We start from the raw sequence: 19,336 nt of genomic DNA on the forward strand, positions 1-19,336 counted from the left end.
CCCAGTGGCAAAGCTGGCAGCTGGCTTTGCAATAATGGAGGGGGGTGCTTTTAGAGGGTGAAGAGCTCTATTCTCTGCAAGCAACCCAGATCAATTTGCCACCTCCCCCCCACCACCACAGAAAAGCCAGCAAATGGCTTTGCGATCAGGGAAGGGAGGTGGTTGCTTGCACAGAACGGAGGGAGCTACCTGAATGTCAATGTAAGTGAGCTGTGACATATCAAGGGAAAATATCTTTAATGACTGTTCGTTTTCTTCTATTCCACTTTTTTCCAAATTGACCCCCACACACCCCAAAAAAATAAAACCTTTGACTTGCTAGTTAAGATGATGGAAGGTCTGTTTACATTTTGCAACAGCATATAAAGAACTTGCAATAGCATAGTTTTCTTAATTCAACTTCCCTGAAGGAAAGAAATATTTCCCTGGATAGAAAATCGATGTGAAGCAAGCTGAGGACTGGGAACTGACTGAGAAGTAGTCTCGGAAGGGCAGGGTTCACAGAGACAGGGCAACTGAAAGAACAGTAAGAAATATAGAGCTTGAAATGCTTCCAAAATTATCCTCATATGGATTTCTCCCAGTTTTGGAATTCTGTGTTACAAAAGTTTGTTTCTAAAGTGGAGCTGATGTATCTTCCTTTGTGCCATTTTTAATTTTTGAATTTTGTACAGAGCACGGAGCTGGCACAGCTTGTGGTATATTTCAGTTCCTTCATTTCAATGGCATGAGAGAGCTAAATGACAGTTGTGAACAGCTAGGGGCTGAGTTTTATATACTGAGTTGGACTACCTAGCTAACTTATGGCTGTTAGTTTCAAGAATTATGTAATGTTTTAAAGTTCTGCCCATGAGTTATTCAGACTCACAGTTCATCAATTTTTATGAGCTTTGATATCTATTCTTCTTTTATACATAATATGATGACGATGTGGTAGTGTCTTGAATTCCACATTAATATTCACAAGGAAAAGGAACCTTTACATTTTACATTGTGTACTGACATCTAGTGCTTAGTCCTTGCTATTACAAGCCATACAGAGTTTGATAAACTGTTGTCTAATTCACAGATTTAACAAAACCCACTCCTAATTTCACAGTGAAACATTTCAATCGAATTATTCATTTCTGCTGCTTTATCTGCAGTTGCATTGTAGGGTTATGCCATTTTATCAATTCTATTTTATATATTTTAATTTTGCAAAAACTGTATGTTCATTGGTGTGGGCTCCGAGCAGTCCCATGTGGGAATGCGCTTGTACAAGCCAGTCATGGAACATTTTAGTAAGCATTTTTAAGGAGTTTAACATCATTAGTTGAGTTCTCCCCTTCCCCCAGTCACACGCCTAGGCTAACTGCTCTTCCTACCCAGGATCACATGACTAGAGGGAGGGGCACACACTCTCCCTCCAGATCTCTCTTCACCCCTGCATGGAGCTTGTGTTTTATAGAGTGTTTTACAGTGTTAGTGAGAGTTTTTCCTCAGGCCTGAAAAGTTGTTCTGGACGGCTTTTAAGCCAATTCTTTATTTTACAAATTATGTTAAGTTCCTATAGATAGTACTAGGCTTATATTATATTTTTCTTTATTTTCAGGCTTTGTGAAAGATTTTTCAGTAATTTTGTCACCTCAAAATGGTGTCTGCCAAGTCTTGCTGCTCATATGGTATTGGCCTCTCAGTCTCAGACAATTATTCTGAGAGCCTACTGTGCTTGTGAGACAGTCACATAGTGGCCTCTTGTAAGGCTTGCAGCCATTTTTCAGGCAAGGTACATAAGGATTGGGCAACTAAGCTGAAAGCTGCCTTAACTGAGAAGTTGCTTCAGCTTGAAGCTTCGGGGGAAGGCACGTCCAGTGACATAGATCTTCCCACCGCTTCTTCCAAACGTTCCCCAGGCCAAGTCTCTGTTCTGCCTAAGAAGGCTAAGTGGAAGGCAAGGCACCTTCCTGACCTACCCTCTCCTATTTCCCTCAGCAATGCTTTGTGATGAAGTTTCTTGCAGAAATTCCTGGGGGCCAGGAAATATTCCATGCTTTAGTCTGACTTTCCAACATGGCTGACAGCTGAGGGCCTGACTCAATATCGCCAATGTATGGTGCCTTCCAAAGGTAGGGCAAACACTCAGGACCAATCCTGTTTTAGCCCATCCCCTTTGAGGCCAATAGTGCCAATTGTTCCTTATGCATCAGAATCAGAGAGAGACTCTGGAAAGAACTCAGGCCCCTTCCGCACACGCAAAATAATGCATTTTCAAACCACTTTCACAACTGTTTGCAAGTGGGTTTTGCCATTCCGCACAGCTTCAAAGAGCACTGAAAGCAGTTTGAAAGTGCATTATTCTGCATGTGCGGAATGAGCCTCAGACTCTGAAGTCAGTACTGCTCCTGATGACTCCCTGGGAAGCTTGAGACAGTGTTCTGCCTCAATGGAGGCTCATATAAAAAACTATATTGGCCAACTCATCCAGATGGCAAAGGCGCTTGGTGTCCCCTATGTCCACAATGTTCTGAAAGCTATGGACCCAGGGCTGGGTCCCAAGTAAAGCTTCTAGTGGTCAACAGCTTTCTGCAGATATCCACAGACATTTGTGGAAAGCTGTCCTTGGGGTCGCAAAACGATCAAATCTTGTATAAGATCCATGACACGAACTCAGATTTTTAAAATTACTTCCTTCCCTAACTCTTTGGTGGTGAAGGCTGTGCCCACCAAATCCAAGTCCAAAACATTGCTGGCACCCTTGGACAAGGAGGGAAGGAAATGGAATGCCCTGGAGCATAGGATGTACTCAGCAGGGGCAATGGTGGCAAATTATGCAGCCATGATGGGGAGGTACTAATACTGCCTTTGGAAACAATTACTAAATAGTGCCCAAAGAGACGTCTTAGATTAATTGCACCCCCTACAGATGGAGGGTTCGAAACTGGTCAAGTCCCAGATGAACATGGCCAGGCATGTTGCTAATGGCTCCACCAAGATGGTTTCCTCCAGTATTGCTATGTGGTGACATGCATGGCTGTGGTCTTTTGCCTTACCACCAGATGTAAAGTTACAGCTGGAAGACTTGCCCTTTGATAGGAAGCAACCTTCTATGAGGGCACGGATCATGTCCTGCAGTTTTCGCAAGGAGAACTTATGGCCAAATCCATGGGGATTTTCCAAGGTGCAAAGGCAGCCAAATCCTCTTCTTATCCGAGGTACTGCTCTGGCTCTAGATATTACCCCAATGGAATCATTCATTCTGTTTCTTGCACAACTGGTTGTTGTTTGGCACTGGCACTTAGGTTTTGTCTGTTATTAAAGTTGGTTACTCGCAGGAGTTCCTTTCTCTGCCTCCTTTGTTCTCCCAGGTTCACTCTGTTTTTCCCCATTCTGATGCCTTAATGTCAGTGGTGTCTACTTTATTGACCAAAGACTCTATATAGAAAATACCCCACACATCTCTGGAGTTGAGGTTCTACTCACATTACTTTGTGATATGATAGAAGGATGGTGGACAACTCCCCATCCTAGACCTCAGAGGGTTAAATAAACATATTGCCCCTAAAAAATTCTGTATGTTATCCATGCCTAATATCATGCCTTTAACAGATAAGGGAAATTGATTTGCAATAATAGATCTGAAGGATGCATATTTTCATGAACATTTCAGTAAATACTCCAGTTTGTAATGGGTGACCTGGTCTATGACTTCTGCATCCTGCCCTTTGGCCTGTCCTCTTCCTCAAGAGTCTTCAACAAAGGTAATGGCAGTTATGGTAAAATATCTGTCCTTACAGGGTTGCATCATATTTCCTTATTGGCCCTTTGTCTCCCATTCAACAGAAGGTCTACAGAGCCAGCTGGTAATTGCCTTGCATATGTTTCAAGTCCTGGGGTTTGTTGTCAGTGATTCCAAAACAAAGTTACAGCTTACTCACAAGACTGAGTTTATTGGCACAGTGTTAGATTCAAAGGCTGGCCATGTCCTTCTCCCAGACAAATGGGTTTGTACCATTCAAAGCCCGGTGACTAGATTCCACTGGAACTGCTTCCAGAAAGCTGCCACTATTTAGCAGCTGTTAGACTCGATGGCACTGGCAACATCCACTGTGCTTTGCTAGGCTCCACATGAGGACCCTACAGATCTGGTTCATCAGGCCATTCAACATTAATGTAGACCTGCAATGGTGCAGATTGATTATTCCCAGGTATATCCTCAAATCTCTCAAATAGTGGCAGGAAGACAATAACTCTTAGAATTCATGCCCCTTGGGGGTTCTGCTCCTTTTGGTTCTAGGGATCACTGATGCCTACCTGGATGGCTGCAAGAGAGAGACAGGGAGAGAGGCTTGGTTTTGTTTTGTTTTTTGAAGTGTCTTGGGTTGATTCCGCATTGGCCAAAAACAACAGTGTGAAAACAGTGAAAATGGTGTAAAAGGGTTTAAAATGGTGTAAAAGGGTTTATACTGATTTCACACCACTGTTTTTGGCCTATGCGGAATCAGCCTTGGTTTAAATTAAGTTTTAAAAAGCTCTCCCAATCACTGGGGAGGGTTGAGGCAGAGCAAAGGAGTTGAACTGAGTCAGAAAGAGGCTGGCTTATATTAAAATCTCAGTGTAAGCATTTAGAGAAGCAGGAAGGAGCCAGCAACTTGGAACTGGGGTGAGAGGGAAAGTATGGACGGCATTGGGGAAGGGTGGAGCTAGGGGGTTGACTGTGGGCAAAGGGAAGAGATCCAGGACAAAGCTGTGCTCATTGGCACATCTGCCTGCTCTGGTAGAGAAGCAAAATTAAATCATGCTACAAGTACTCTCACTTGCCGTGGGGGAGGATAAAAAGTGAAAGCGGGGCTTGAAAAAATAGGTCCGTACAAGAAATCTTGCTGTGGCAGACATTTGCCCCCCTCATGCTGCGGACACATTGTGCGTAATTGGCCAGTCAATGCCTTTTCACAAGGTTCTATAAATACAGAACACTTAAAACAGATGAACAGACAGAACTTCATTTAGAAAATTCTCTTGGACACCTTTCCCATTGCAGTGCTAATTAAAAACAAAAAATATCTCCCCTCTCTCCCTTTAAAAGATACATCATAGTCAAACTGCTACATTACTTCACCTAGGACAAGTGGATTCAGCCCTCTAGACCAGGGGTAGGGAACCTGCGGCTCTCCAGATGTTCAGGAACTACAATTCCCATCAGCCCCTGTCAGCATGGCCAATTGGCCATGCTGGCAGGGGCTGATGGGAATTGTAGTTCCTGAACATCTGGAGAGCCGCAGGTTCCCTACCCCTGCTCTAGACTATCAGCCTTCCCAACCCTCATTATCTCTGTCTTATCTGGATTCAGCTTCAGCTAGCTCTGCCTTAGCAGCTTGATCACAGCCTTTAAGAGCCAAGACAGATGCATCTGTGGATTTGGTTAATGAAATATATATAATAAGAGCATCAGTGAGAGAATGGACGAATTCCACCCAGTTTTGGACCGCAACTGGGAGAAAAGCAGAGATAAAAAATAATACATAAAACTGAAGACAAAGATGGCAGATAAGAAGAGTTAGCGAGTGGGAAGGAGAGAATGAAACAGGGAAGTGGATATGGGGATTGCCAGTTGGGGGGGAAACAGTGTAAGGAAGGAGATACAAGAGAAAATGAACTGAAGATTCCCCACAAGTACATGTTCAGGATGTTATTACACATATACAAATATAGAAAAATACAAAATATGTCACTGGAAATTGGTTTCATCATATGTGATAAGCCTTCATAAAATACCTTACATTCAAGAGCTGTCCAACTGGAAATTTTGAGTTGTGTGATTTGGAAGAGTATCAGTGTTCTTGTTCTTACATGAGCACTCATTCCTTTAAAGTGTTGCTGGGAAAAAGTCTGAAGTAAATTTTGTCATTTGCTGGGCAAGATTCCCCATGCTATCTAGCTCCATAAATGTGATCCAACCCTGCCCTGAAGGAAAAGCTTTCAGAGTGTGAGAAACTGCTTTAAGTTCCATGTAGATCTTTCTCTCTTCCTTCTAATTCAGGCTTCCTGCCATGAATTGCATACACCCACAGTACATGTCTGCTGCAAAATCTCACGATTTTTAATTTGAAAATTCTGGGCTCAAGTATAAACCTCAGCAAGACATCTCAACTTTTTCTAGACTTCGTTACTATTTCAAGGGAATTTTATCTCCTCCTGCCATAACTTCAGGTTTCATAATTAGCTTCTTTTTTTCTACTTCAGACGTCATGTATATGGCAGATATGTTACAGTCTACATGCGCAGATGGTGATGTATTAGCTACCCATGCCACAAAAGACACAAGATCATACCCTTGTAATCACTTGGTGATCATTTCCAAAGAAACTGTAATAGCTTTGATTACCAAACCCAATACAAAAGGAAGGTAAAGTGTAGGAACTAGTAAAAAAACAAAGAAAACTGTTCCCAGCAGTTTCCCCATCTGCTGGTGCTAGGGGCAGTCACCCCCTAGATCCAACCCTATTTCCTTCCTGCATTTTTCAATAATATTTTTATGGGGTTTTTTTCCACAACTTCAACAAAACTAACATGGAGAGTGAAACACAAGTGAAACAACCACTCTATTCTTATAAAATGAAGGCAAATACTACATGTAACTAAGTTGACTTCCTGCCCATATCCTGCTGTTAATCTTATCCATATATTTAATGGTTTTTTTTACTGAACATCAAGCCCAACAAATTCAAGTTTTTTTTATTTTTTAAACATCTTTTTAAAAAAGAAAAATACTTGAATCAAAGAAATAGACATCCCTCTAACTTAGTTTTACAAATTCAAAAGTTTTTATCTCAGATTCCTCAGTGCATCACTTATCTCCCAACTCTTAACATTGTACCTGAACTTACTGTCCAAAGTATTGTTGAAGGCTTTCATGGCCAGATTCAATTGGTTGTTGTGGGTTTTGCGGGCTGGGTGACCGTGGTCTGGTAGACCTTGTTCCTAACGTTTTGCTTGCATCTGTGGCTGGCATCTTCAGAGGTGTATCACAGAGAGAAGACACAGTGTATAACAAACTTCTCTCTGTGATGCACCTCTGAAGATGCCAGCCACAGATGCAGATGAAAGTTTAGGAACAAGATCTACCAGACCATGGCCACACAGCCCAGAAAACCCACAACAACCAGTTACTGTCCGAATTTTATCTTTAATCTCTGAAAAACAAATTCACTTAACCATCTAAACAATTATGTAACTAAATATGCTTAAGTACATTTTTTTTAATTTTCTTGAAATTTTCTTTAGCACTTGCTATTGAAGTGATTATTTGCAATTGACCTTTGAAAGTGAAGAGAAGCCCTTTCCATTTAAGCCAATTGAAACTTATTTGGTTCTTTCTTAAAACATCCACCAAAAATGCATAGTCTTTCCTTTTCTGTAAGACTCCTAAAGGTATTTCATCACAATAATAGCTTTGTTTTTCAACTTTACCGGTGATTTTCTGTCAGCCTATAGAACTTGGTCTGCAATTTCTTTTTTCTACACAGAGATATTGTCACTCTTTCCACTCACCTGTTTCATGGCAGGAAAAGGCCTTGTTGTTTGTCGGCAGAGGAGGCATGGAAATGCCTGCTCAAGCTCAGTGTTCCCTCTGGGAAGAAAAAATAAGGCTCTGTGCTGCCATGAGGGTAAGTGAGCAGTGGGCTGTAATCGTCTTCTTGACCAAAGTGCAAGGCAAGAAATGAACTGGGTCAGGACTGATTCTAGCTGTTTTGATTACCAAAGCCCACTACAGAAAACAGCTGTGATACCTAAGTATGAAAAGACTAATATGGTTCTCTGTTAATAGATATAGCATAACTTCAGGGTATGTATATGTATGTATATATGTATATATGTGTATGTGTGTATATATATATGTGGGTGGGTGGGTGTATGTGTGTATATATGTGTGTATATGTATATGTGTGTATAAATGTATATATGTGTGTATAGATAGATAGATAGATAGATAGATAGATAGATAGATAGATAGATAGATAGATAGATAGATAGATAGATAGATAGATAGATAGATAGATAGATAGATAGATAGATAGATAGATAGATAGATAGATAGATAGATAGATAGATAGATAGATAGATAGATAGATAGATAGATAGATAGATAGATAGATAGATAGATAGATAGATAGATAGATAGATAGATAGATAGATAATGTATATGTATGTGTGTGTGTGTGTATATATATTTGACATTTGACAAAGTTGCTCTGATTTTGTTCTCTTTCTGAACACCCCTCTCCTCTCAGATTCTGCTGAAAGCTAGAAAAACTTGTTGAGTCTTATGTTCTATCCATGTGTTCCAGATTTTAGGCTATGAAGATCCACATGACTGGAACAGTTTTACAAGTAAAGCTTTGCTTTTTGACTTTTTTTAAAAAAAACACCCTTTCACATAGCGTGGGTTAGAATTAGTTGCTCAATGTATGTACTCTTTGTTCTCTTGAGTGTGTTTTAACTTGTCAGCAAGTGAGTAATGTTGAAATGCATTATGCAACTCCTAGCCCATCAGAATTTTAGGAGCACAGTAATTTGCCTTGATAAAACTTTTGAATAATCCCATGTGACTTCTTCTGGTAACAGAGTTGACTCATACTGAGCATGAAAAATCATGTTCTGATGCATGCATCTTACAACAGATTTTAAGTGGCATGTATAGCTCTTGAACAGAGTCAAAGCCCCTGGAAGACATACATTTTATTTTATTTTATTGCTATTTGTGGCATTCTACCTTTTTATAAATATTGCTGTCATTTCAGTATCTTTATCTCACTGTTGACAGTAGTGCTAGATACAAGAGACTTAAAACAAAAAGACTCTCAAAATATTTATCCTAGAATTTCATATTTAGTAACTCCGTTGCTTTTTTGATATTTGTTTCTGTGGCATTATATGAGGGATTTACTACATAGTTTGAATGTGAGTTGAGAGCCACTTTGAGTGTTGAAGAAAGGTTAACTATAAATATTTAAATAAAGAAATAAATGCAAAATACTGATAGGTGGCATGATAGATGAAGCGTCCTAGGAAAATTGCATTTAATTCACTTAAAAAAACTCTGTTTCTCCTTCCTCAGACCCTCCAGGTAACAAGCAGCAAAAACAATCTAAATAATAATGCAAATATCACAGAAATAGAATGTCAACAGTACTATAAACTACTATAAACAAAGTCATCAGGCAGCTTAGAATGATATGCACAAGCTGATGATCGTCCCAGTGGAATGAATACCAAGAAAATAGTGTCGAGCAGCCTAAATCAGAGGGGGTGTTGTGTTGTGGAGACACAATCTCTCAAAATAGTGGGGAATATTAGCTCAGAGCAGTCTGCTTATTAATGCTACGAAAGACTGGGTAAGGAATCTTTAGTACCAGTGTATACGAAGATCAGCTCTGAGAAGAAAATCCACAGAGAGGAATATAATGCAAATCTGACAATCTTTATTGTAGGGATTCAATTCAGCAAACATGCACACACAAAGTTCCTAAGATATAGATAGGTTGGAAAATAAATTTGAAATAGAACAAGGGTATGGAACATATGGGTAATACTGTTGTCACTTCCAGCAATCAGCAGCCGTCGCAGCATACCATAAACGAGCTGGGAATTTTCCACTGCCAATGTTATGGAAGCTTTGGGTTCGCATCTGCCCTCTTTTCTGCCAGGGTACCTGAGCTGGTGGGTTCTCCACGATATCCCAGAGGTCCTCTTTTATGAGGTAACATCTCATTTTCACGTACCATGCAGAGTAGTTCTCAATGTTTGGTCTCTCAAAAGGCAAACTTCCCATGGGGAGAGCCATAATGTTCTTCTGCCCTCCCACTCACTGATCAGACTTCTGGGCAGACACTGGCATCTGGGCCCATAACCAATATGTTGGCACCGTATGTGCAATGTAGCCAGCTACCCAAACACCTGGTATATCAGGAGGTAATATTAGGTACAAAAGAACCACACAGAAACAGCAGGTTTATCTTCAGTTTCCAAGAACAAGGCTTTATCTTCAGTTTCCAAGAACAAGGACAGTGCTATACAAAATAATTTCTCCCAGTAGAACAGTATTTACATGTAACTCACACTCCACCAAAATCACTAAGCAGAAGAAGCAGGAGTGATATGATTCTGTCCAGTGATATAGTTGTCTCCACCAATCATATTTGAGGTGATCTCATCTGCACCTTGACTGATGTAGGCTGACCTTTAAGTCTTTTTGCTGACATACACATTCCTCAACTCAGAATATGTCCCTTTGTTTTTAACATTTCCTAACAAACACAACCTGATCATGAAATGAAAAAGATCCAGGGTTCAGAGCCAAACAGCCAGCATCTGGTTCCAGGGGGGTGTAATGCACAGAGATGGAAAAATGTCAAAGGCACTGGGCAAATGGTATTTGTGTGTGTGTGTGTGGGGGGGGGGTTAAGATATTTATAGATTGAAGGACCACCTCTGGGGCTGTCAGGAATACCCTTGGGAGATGTCAGAACAACTTCTAGGAGGTGTCCGGATGGAGAAACAGTGGCGTGCACTGTAAGGTAGTCAAAATAAGTCAGTTACAGAAGGGAGTATCTGGGCTAAGATAATCAGGGGAGACAATGACATGAGCAGTCTTCTTGTGGCTCGAAATGAGTATTCATTTGGCAGGGCTACTTATCATATTGAGAACGCATTCTTCTTGGCTGTGGAGCTGAAAACATGCTGATATGGCAAACAAGCACGAAGTGTGAGAACAGACAAACAGTGCCGGGAAGCTTCTTGTAGGTAGACCTGACTATTGCCAGAGAATGGGCTCCCCATCTCTGCAATGCCAGCATCACTCTTTAGGCTGGCATGGAAGCAGGGTTACTTGTGAGGCACTACCTCCCCCCATGCTATGCCAGGGAAGTATAGTAACAAATGGGTTTCCACACTGGCACACTTTTCCCACCTTGCCAGCACATGTGGCACCCTGGAAAAGCCTGCATTCTGTAAAGCTGCTCTGATCTAAAGTTGTATGCCAGCACAATCGAGGGCAGGCTAGGGGCATTCCTGAGGGTGGGGCTGACTTTAGTTGCGTCCACAGGACTTTGGAGCTGGGAGCACAGGCCTTGGACTTATGCCACCAGAAAGGTTTAGCCCTATGGTGGGCTTTCAGATAGGCAGGGCAGGTAAGGCAGGTCTGCAGCTTGCTGCTTTAAAGTACCACCTGGAAGCAGTGTTGTACCTGGTGGTCAGAGCCCTATGGATTGGGCTGTTAATCTGGCATCTAAAACAAATAATAGAGAGTCCAATTACATCTCTTAAGGCACCACTATTAGAACAGCTCTAGTTGGTGCACATCAGGTGGCAGGTAGGTACAAATAAGGGACTTCATGGTTGTATAGACAAAATTCCCAAAGTATTTTGCTTTGAAGAGAAAATACACCTATGGTATATAGAGCACAGTGACTTCACCAGAGCACATCAGAACCCCAGGGATATCCACCTGTCGTGGTGTACCACCAATGCAACTGTGACAGGCCGATGAGGTTACAGCTTTTTGATGTCAGGCAACCCACACTCACACATGCAGAATACACCATTGGAGGGCAAAAAAAAATGCATAGCTTCTCTCTATTGGAAGAATCACTATGGGGTAACAAGCAGAAGCCCTGAAATTAATATACTTCAGTGAGCTCTGCAGAGATTGGTTTGAGTCCTGGTTGCAGTCAAGTTCCCTTTTTTCCAGGGGTTCCAGCAGGGTAGGGACTATGGCCACTCCAGCCACAGGATTGTAATTCTCTCATCACTCACTCTGCAAAGGTTACAACTAATGAATCAATCAAGATCTCCTTCACTTCCATAGGTGGAATGGAGAACAAAGATTTCTGAGGCAACTGGGAGGGTGGCGGGAACAAGTTCCCTAATTCAGTACATGCGCAATGCATGGGGGATTGCCAACCCAAATGATCTTAATGATTCAGACATTCAAGACTGCAGTCTTGAACACAGTAATATGAATTTTCAAGGCTACTTGACTTGGATAGAGTTATAAGAAAGTTGATCAGTACATTTAGCACACACATAAAAACATGCTGCTATTGTTTTCATCAAACATTAACACTCTTGTTTTAATGTATACCTACAAGTTTCCATTACATAGTTTATTTACCCTAAGAGTCAGCCTGTTGGTCCTCTGGTCTTGCAAGTAGTTGTTCAGTCTAAGATCGTTTCCACACGGTCACAATTGGGGGGTGCGTCGGAGTATACGCCGCCGACGCACCTCATCCCGGGACCGTTCACACGAACGGTCCTGGTAGGGGCGGGGAAGACGATGCAGCACTGCGCCATCGCCCAAACGCCTTACCTTCCCTCCGACCTTCCAGCATGTCGCCCAGGCCAGGGGACATGCCCCCCTGCCCTGTGCGACAGCTCTGGAGTCGCAGAGCAGGGGGCGTGTCCCCAGGCCTGGACAACGCCCCAAAACGTCGGAGGGAAGGTAAGGCGTTCGAGAAAGGGAGGGATGGCGCCTTCCAGCTGCTGCCGTTCGCACGGCAGCGGTTGGAAGCCACTGTTTCCGAAGTACAGACATTTCTGAAGTACAAATCAAAAGTACATTCAAAACACAGATAAACTGTATCTAGCATTGGACATTACTTAGAAAGTTCTGTCACTTGTAAAATAAATTTTGCTACTTTTTCCAAGAGCACGGCCTCAGTATTATTTAACAAAAGCTCCACAACAGAGTTGTCAGAGTCTCCTTTAGGTTTGTCTAAGACCAGCCCAGGAGAGAAATTCCTAATACCCACATATCTCGGACAGTCAAGTATAATGTGAGCAAGAGTCTTCACTTGGTTTTTAGTGTGGACATACCCGACCCTGGAGAGGGATAGATAGGTAACGACCCTTTGTAATGGCCGATGGAAAAGTATTGCATCTGGCCCTTGTAATAATCCATCTCTGTTGGGGTTCAGTTAATAGTTCAATATATTTGGCTATGTCCCCCTGTTCTGGCACTATTCCAACAGAAAGGGGTGAGCATGATTTATTTGCTTGCCCCAACAAGATATGGTATTCCTGTTCTAGAAGTCTGCTTTTTAAGGTTTGCAGAATCTCTCTGGGTGACAGCATACAGAGATCTTCAATTATTAAACCTAGAGAGTAGATTTTTGATTTAAGAAATTGATACCATTCGGAGGCAAATAAGTCTGGGCGCACAATATATGTTAAACTGCGCTCATCAGAGTAAAAACATAGTTTGATCCAATACTTGAATGTATTCAGCCATGCTCTTGTTTCAAGTAGGTTCTGACCAGTTTCTAAGCATAGTACAGCATATGGTACAGAGTGTGGTACCCCAAGTATTTTGTAGAGAAAGCCAGATTGTATTCTTTCAACTGGGTTGTTCCATGCAGTTATCCATAGGGGAACTCCATAGAGAAGTTGCTGAACTACCTTGGAGCTGAAAAACTTTAGAGCTACGGGGACATATCCCCTTCCCCTGGAATGAAAAAAACTTACCACCGCAGAAGCAGTGTGATAGCTTCCTTTTATAGTAGTGTCTCTGTGTCTGGCCCAAGTGGCTTTGTGATGAAAGGTTAGGCCTAAATATTTAAAGGACTTGGAGTGTTCAACCTTAATCCTATTGATAAGCCATTTGGAAGGCTTAAACACATTGGAAAAAAATGACAATTTTTAATTTTTCTGGGTTTAAGGATAGGAAGTTAGATGTACAGTACTCCATAGTTTTTCTAAAAAGCCTTTTAAGACCCACTTGAGACCTAGAGATCAGTATCACGTCATCAGCATAAAGTAGGAGTGGTATGGGTTTGTTTGAAAGAACTGGGCTATGTCAGTTAACATCTGACAATGCGTGTACCAGATCATTAATAAATAGCCTGGCATGTGAGTCTCTGTGACTCAATACCAGGCTACTCTATTCAGATGGCCTCATCTTTTCACCTCACAGTATATATACTCCACTTGCTTTCCATTCCTACCATCAGATCCTCTGAAGATATCAGCCACAGATGCATCTCGGGACTTCCTCTTTTTCTGCTGCCTTCAGCTTTTCCTAGCGTTACTATCTTTTCCAGTGAGTCTTCTCTTGTCATAATATTATCAAAGTACAATAGCCTCACCTTGGTCATTTTAGTTTCTAGGGAATGTTTAGACTTGATTGATCTAGACCACCATTCATGGTCCACAGTATCCATAAAACTTTCCTCCAACACCACATTTCAGATTAACTTTCTTCCTTTCTGCTTTCTTCATTGACCAACTTTCATATCAACACATAGTAATGGAGAACACTATAGTATGACAAATCTTGGTCACCAGCAACACACCCTCAGGGATATTTTCTAGCTCCTTTGTGTCTGCCCTTCCAGTCCCAATCCCCTTCTGATTTCTTCGTTGAAATCTCCCATTTGATTGATGATGGAGCCAAGGAATAAAAAATCATTAATAATTCCAGTCTTAATTGCCAACCTTAAATTTTTAATCAATTGCATACAGTATTTTTGTCAAAACCCATCTGGCATCCCTTACAACAGAACAAGACCGTTTGTTTTGCATTAAAGATGCAATTATTTATCATTCCCACTACTTTGACAACTTGCCCTCACATAGTGCCCATGCATGAATCTCAGACCGACAAAGCCAAGAACCAGCTGAATCAGCATATCCTGTGATGCAGCAGTCAAACAGTTGCTGAGGCTATTATTTGAACAACTGATTTGAACAACAGGAGCAGAAAGGAAAGAAGGCCTGAAAAATGAATAGGCCCAGCCCACAACCCTACTGAAGTTCCAACCATGCTTGCAACCGTACTTTCCAGCAAACATTAGACAGAATATAAGTAAATGAGCTAGTTCAGTAGTAGATCCCTTTATTTTCAAACCACTTTATTGCTAACTGTTGTACAAAATATCTCCAAAATGCAAAATTAAACAAGACGTTTACACAGTTAAGCAGTTCTTTAAAAGAATTTAGTTTGAAAGAGCAGATGGCAATTTAACTAAAAGCAGTTTCTATTGACAAGATAAAATGTACATCAGATATGATTGCATCTTGCAAAGTTTTATAAATATTTAATACAAAATTCTCAAACTTTACATATTAAAATTTAATCATAAATTATTTTCTATTATCTCTTTAAAGTTAGCAATTCAAAAGAACTGCCTGACACAGTGGTTTTAATGATGTACACTTACCAAGTGTATGCTTTAAAGATGTAAACTTACCAAAACTCTTTCTGGCCCTCTCTGCACAGCATAAATATAACGTCGAGGACATTATAAAAAGCGAAAAGTGCTCTTTCCCAATATGTTTTCATGTTGTTTTATTTTTCTCAACCTGGGTTTTTCAAAAATTGCTAAACTAGCGATCTTTTTTCTCCATGCTGGTTAAAGACATTTCATGCTTGGTCTGCGTGAACAAAGTGGGCAGGAAATATATTATTTTTCCTGCCCAACCCTCTTACTTTCATTTTCACTGCTCATGCCCACCATTTTGTGTGCTGCTGCAGAGATTCTCCATCCCACTGGCCATTTGGTAAAGGCTTCCCATGGAGGTTTCCTCTGCTAGCCCCTTGTCCATGTGCAATTTTACAGTAAAAAGTAAAGGAATACAGTTCCTTTTGCCTGGCACTCCTGTGCACATGTTGTTTTTTCTTTTTAATTTCAGGGAGGTATCTGCAAAGCTACGACATCAAGTGATTTTCATATCATGATGTCATAGCTTCGCACACAGCTCCCTAAAAAGAACAGAAAAAAATGACAAATGCTAAGGATCACCAGGCAAAATGTACTTTTTACTGTGAAACTGCATGCAGATGAACTGCTAGCAGAGGAAACCTCTGTGGGAAATCTTCACCACATGGCCAGCGTGACAGAATCTCTGCAGCAGCACACAAAACGGCAGGAACAACTGACAAGCTTCAGGCAGCTAGTGAAAGGGGAGGAGGCAGGGAAAAATCCCGCTTTCTCTGGCAACACTTTTTTTGTCTGTGCTGTGCATACAAAAAAAACAACAACCCAAAAGGGTTTTTTTTAAGAACAACTGCAAGATGTTTTATTTGTGCTGTGCAGAAAAAGCCTCTGTGTCAACTTATATGCTACAGAACCCTGGCACACTTTGCAGGGAGTTCCAGAGCATGTTCCAGTGTCACATATTTAAATGCAAGAACTCTGGACAGGCCAGTTGGGCTGCACCATGTCAGCTGCACACTGCAATAAAAGTGATGGTAGGGATGGACAAGCTAGCCTTATTCACTTTTTCACTGAGAAAGTTTCCAAGGAACCTAGAAAACAGCTTGTGAAAAGGCACCACATGTACACCATGTAATCAGAGAAGCCTAATATAATTAAATGAATATTTTGCTAAACCTATCTTTGTAATTTTAAGACTTTATACCCAAGTGCAGAACATACAATAAGGAAAAACTTTTATTAAAAAAAATATATATACACACTAAAAATCCTATCTAAGGCTGATTCCGCATGGGCCAAAAACAGAGGAGTGAAAATGGTGTGAAAACAGAGTAAACCCTTTTACACCATTTTGAACCCTTTTACACCATTTTCACACTGCTGTTTTTGGCCCATGCGGAATCAGCCTTTGTGACTAAAATACATTTGTCAAAAACATAGAGCTTCCTGCAATTCCTAGAGCTACCTGATATCACTTACATGTTTTCCCCAGAAGTAGCATTGTAGTGCATTCAGCACTGTGTTTTTTTTAATTTTAATTTTTAATTTTTTCCTACTCCCACTTGTAGCAGTTGGAAAGCTACCAGTGGAAGACCTCCCACCAGAGTGGGAGATCTGGCAGTTCTAGTGCCAATATCGTTGAAGTGATGCCTGTTTAGTACACACTGGTCTATATTGAGAGGAAGAAAAAAATGCATATGTCAAGTAGACAAACCAGTGGCTTTTATATGCCAGTCATAAGACTGCAGAAGGCAACCCTTAATATTGTCCTGAATTTAAAAGCTGTGATTTTGATGTCAACTCTGAATTCTTAAGACACAAAGAAGCATAAGGTATGAAAGACAAAGACTAAAATTAGATAAACTAGTAAAGTATCATAATTCAATGTGCACAAAGCGGTCTATACCAAAATATTTAGATTTAAGCAGATTCAGTACATGTACAGATTCAGGACATTAACAGTGCAATTCTAAGAATACTTTCCTGAGAGTAAACACCACTGAATAGACCTGAGCAGAATTCTGAGTGGATTTGCTTAAGATGGCTCTGTAACACTACTGTTATAAACAGGGTAACGCTCTTCTAAATCCATTGATTCCAACTGATTTAGAAGGGTAAATTCTGATTAGGACTGCACAGTAAGTCTGCAATCCTATGACACTTTCCTAGGATTAAGCACAATCGAATAAAACATGACTTATTTCTGAACAAATCTGCTTAGGGGTGCCCTATTACACAGAAGAGTAGTAGAGGTTGGATTTATACCCCTTCTTTCTCTCCTGTAAGGAGACTCAAAGGGGCTTACAAACTCATTTCCCTTCCTTTCCCGATGACAGACACCTTGTAAGGTAGGTCGAGCTGAGAGAACTATGATTAGCCCAAGGTCACCCAGCAGGAATGTGTAAATGTGCAGAAGCAAACCCGATAAGACTGTACTGCTTATGTGGAGGAGTGGGGAATGAAGTCTGGTCCTCTAGATTAAAGTCCACCTGCTCTTAACCAATACACCACGCTGGATCTCCCTTGACTGTGTAATAGGGAACACCAAAAAGCTACAGGCTATGTGCATCATCCCTTTTTTCATTATAATCACTTTCTATCATCACTCATGTTGGTCCTTTTCTTGCATTCCCTAACCAGTTAGGAAGGTATATTGATTAGGGTGGGGCTGCAGAACAAAACCCTGACAGCAAATTGCAAACCATAAATCACTACATATTCTCTTTTCTCACCAAAGCTCCCACTTTACCTGAGATGGAGGATGCAAACTAAGTGGTGACTGAAGCTAAATATTTTGCCCAAGTCATATCTGCAATTACTATATAATTAATATAATTTGGTAATATAACACTATATTTTCCAAACTTCTTCATATTGTGACCAAAAAATCACTGTTTTAGCTGGAATTAATTTAGGATGTAATACTGATTTTTTCTATTGTTCACAATACCATGATAATGTCATTTTTTAGTTCAATACTTAATGCTGGAATGGCTATACTGGCCAGTATATTAAACATAAATTCAGCTGTGTGTTTGTTTGTTTGTTTGTTTTAAAAAAAGTTTAGACACACTCCATCTATACATTAAGGATTTTTCCTCTCTCCCCCACAAGTCAATTTGCAAATTTAGGAATTTTTGCTCAAACATTTTAATTCCATTATTTAATTTTAAAATATAAAGGCTTTGGTTTTTCTATCTATAAATGTACAACTAGTTTAACATATAGCAAATTGTATTTATTCTCTAAAGCTAAAGGAAAACATCAGCTGACAAAAAAAGACTTCCCACCACCCAAATATCTTCAGAGAAAATATAAAAAATCTATGTTGTTTACAAAGCAGTTTGCCTATAACAGTGACTTAGTCAAAGACATTGAAAGCAAATTCCACATTAAAAGGTAAACCAAGTTTAGATAGTGTTGCAGGTAGATCAAATTAGATAGCATACTGAAGTTTAAGGTAGAGGAACAATGATACTAACAAAGATATCTTTGCAAACTGTTCCCACAAGAAATGAAAAAAGACAGAAAAATCCACTGAAATTTTACAACAGTCATCCCCATGAGAAAGACAATTATTTTTGCCGTCATCACCAAACTTATCTCTTCACACAGGTTTCTGCTAATGTCCTAAACTTGGGTTCCAGCTGATCTAAAAAGTCCAGTGCCTCCTCTTCCTGCTGATCAGTGCAGCAGCCTACAGAGCCAGCAGGTGATCCTCTTCCTTCATAGTTATATGAAAGGACATAATCTTCAGAATGCTTATGTTCTTCATCCTGTCCGCACAGATACACCTTCTGTATAGGGTGGGAAAAACACATGTTGTTTGTTTTGTTAAATGAACATACACATATGGCATAAAAATAATTTCGTTGATTTACCTTTCAATGTTTAATTTTTAATCAGAGTGTGTCCTCTAATGGGTTCCTATATATAAAAAATGCACATGATTGGTCTATATCTTTAATTCTAAGAATTTAACAAAAGTATCAAACTTCTACTGATCACATATGTAACAATAAAATGCAAATAATTTCCATCAATTTTAAAAATCAGATCATAAAGAAGATTAAAAATCATAACTCTATATTGTTATAGGCAGGTTAAGGGCCTGAGGTGCAATTCATATGACGTGCTATTTTTCA

General features: G+C 40.3%; 1 protein-coding gene across 2 annotated transcripts in view; it reads right to left on the reverse strand.

The window, feature by feature from the left end:
* Positions 1-18,250: 18,250 nt before the first annotated feature.
* LOC125439050 (desmocollin-1-like) overlaps positions 18,251-19,336 on the reverse strand; it is a 35,227-nt gene continuing 34,141 nt past the window's right edge. The window contains exons 16-17 of one of the 2 annotated variants that reach the window (XM_048507919.1): positions 19,073-19,118; positions 18,850-18,988 (exon numbers count right to left, since the gene is read on the reverse strand). In XM_048507919.1, the coding sequence (XP_048363876.1) occupies positions 19,083-19,118 (36 nt within the window). In that variant the 3' untranslated portion in view covers positions 18,850-18,988; positions 19,073-19,082. Of the gene's footprint in view, positions 18,989-19,072; positions 19,119-19,336 lie in introns of both variants that reach the window. The other variant, XM_048507918.1, reaches the window with a different exon arrangement.

This window comes from Sphaerodactylus townsendi, linkage group LG09, assembly GCF_021028975.2.
Source record: "Sphaerodactylus townsendi isolate TG3544 linkage group LG09, MPM_Stown_v2.3, whole genome shotgun sequence".
In the NCBI taxonomy this organism is placed as follows: Eukaryota; Metazoa; Chordata; class Lepidosauria; order Squamata; family Sphaerodactylidae; genus Sphaerodactylus; species Sphaerodactylus townsendi.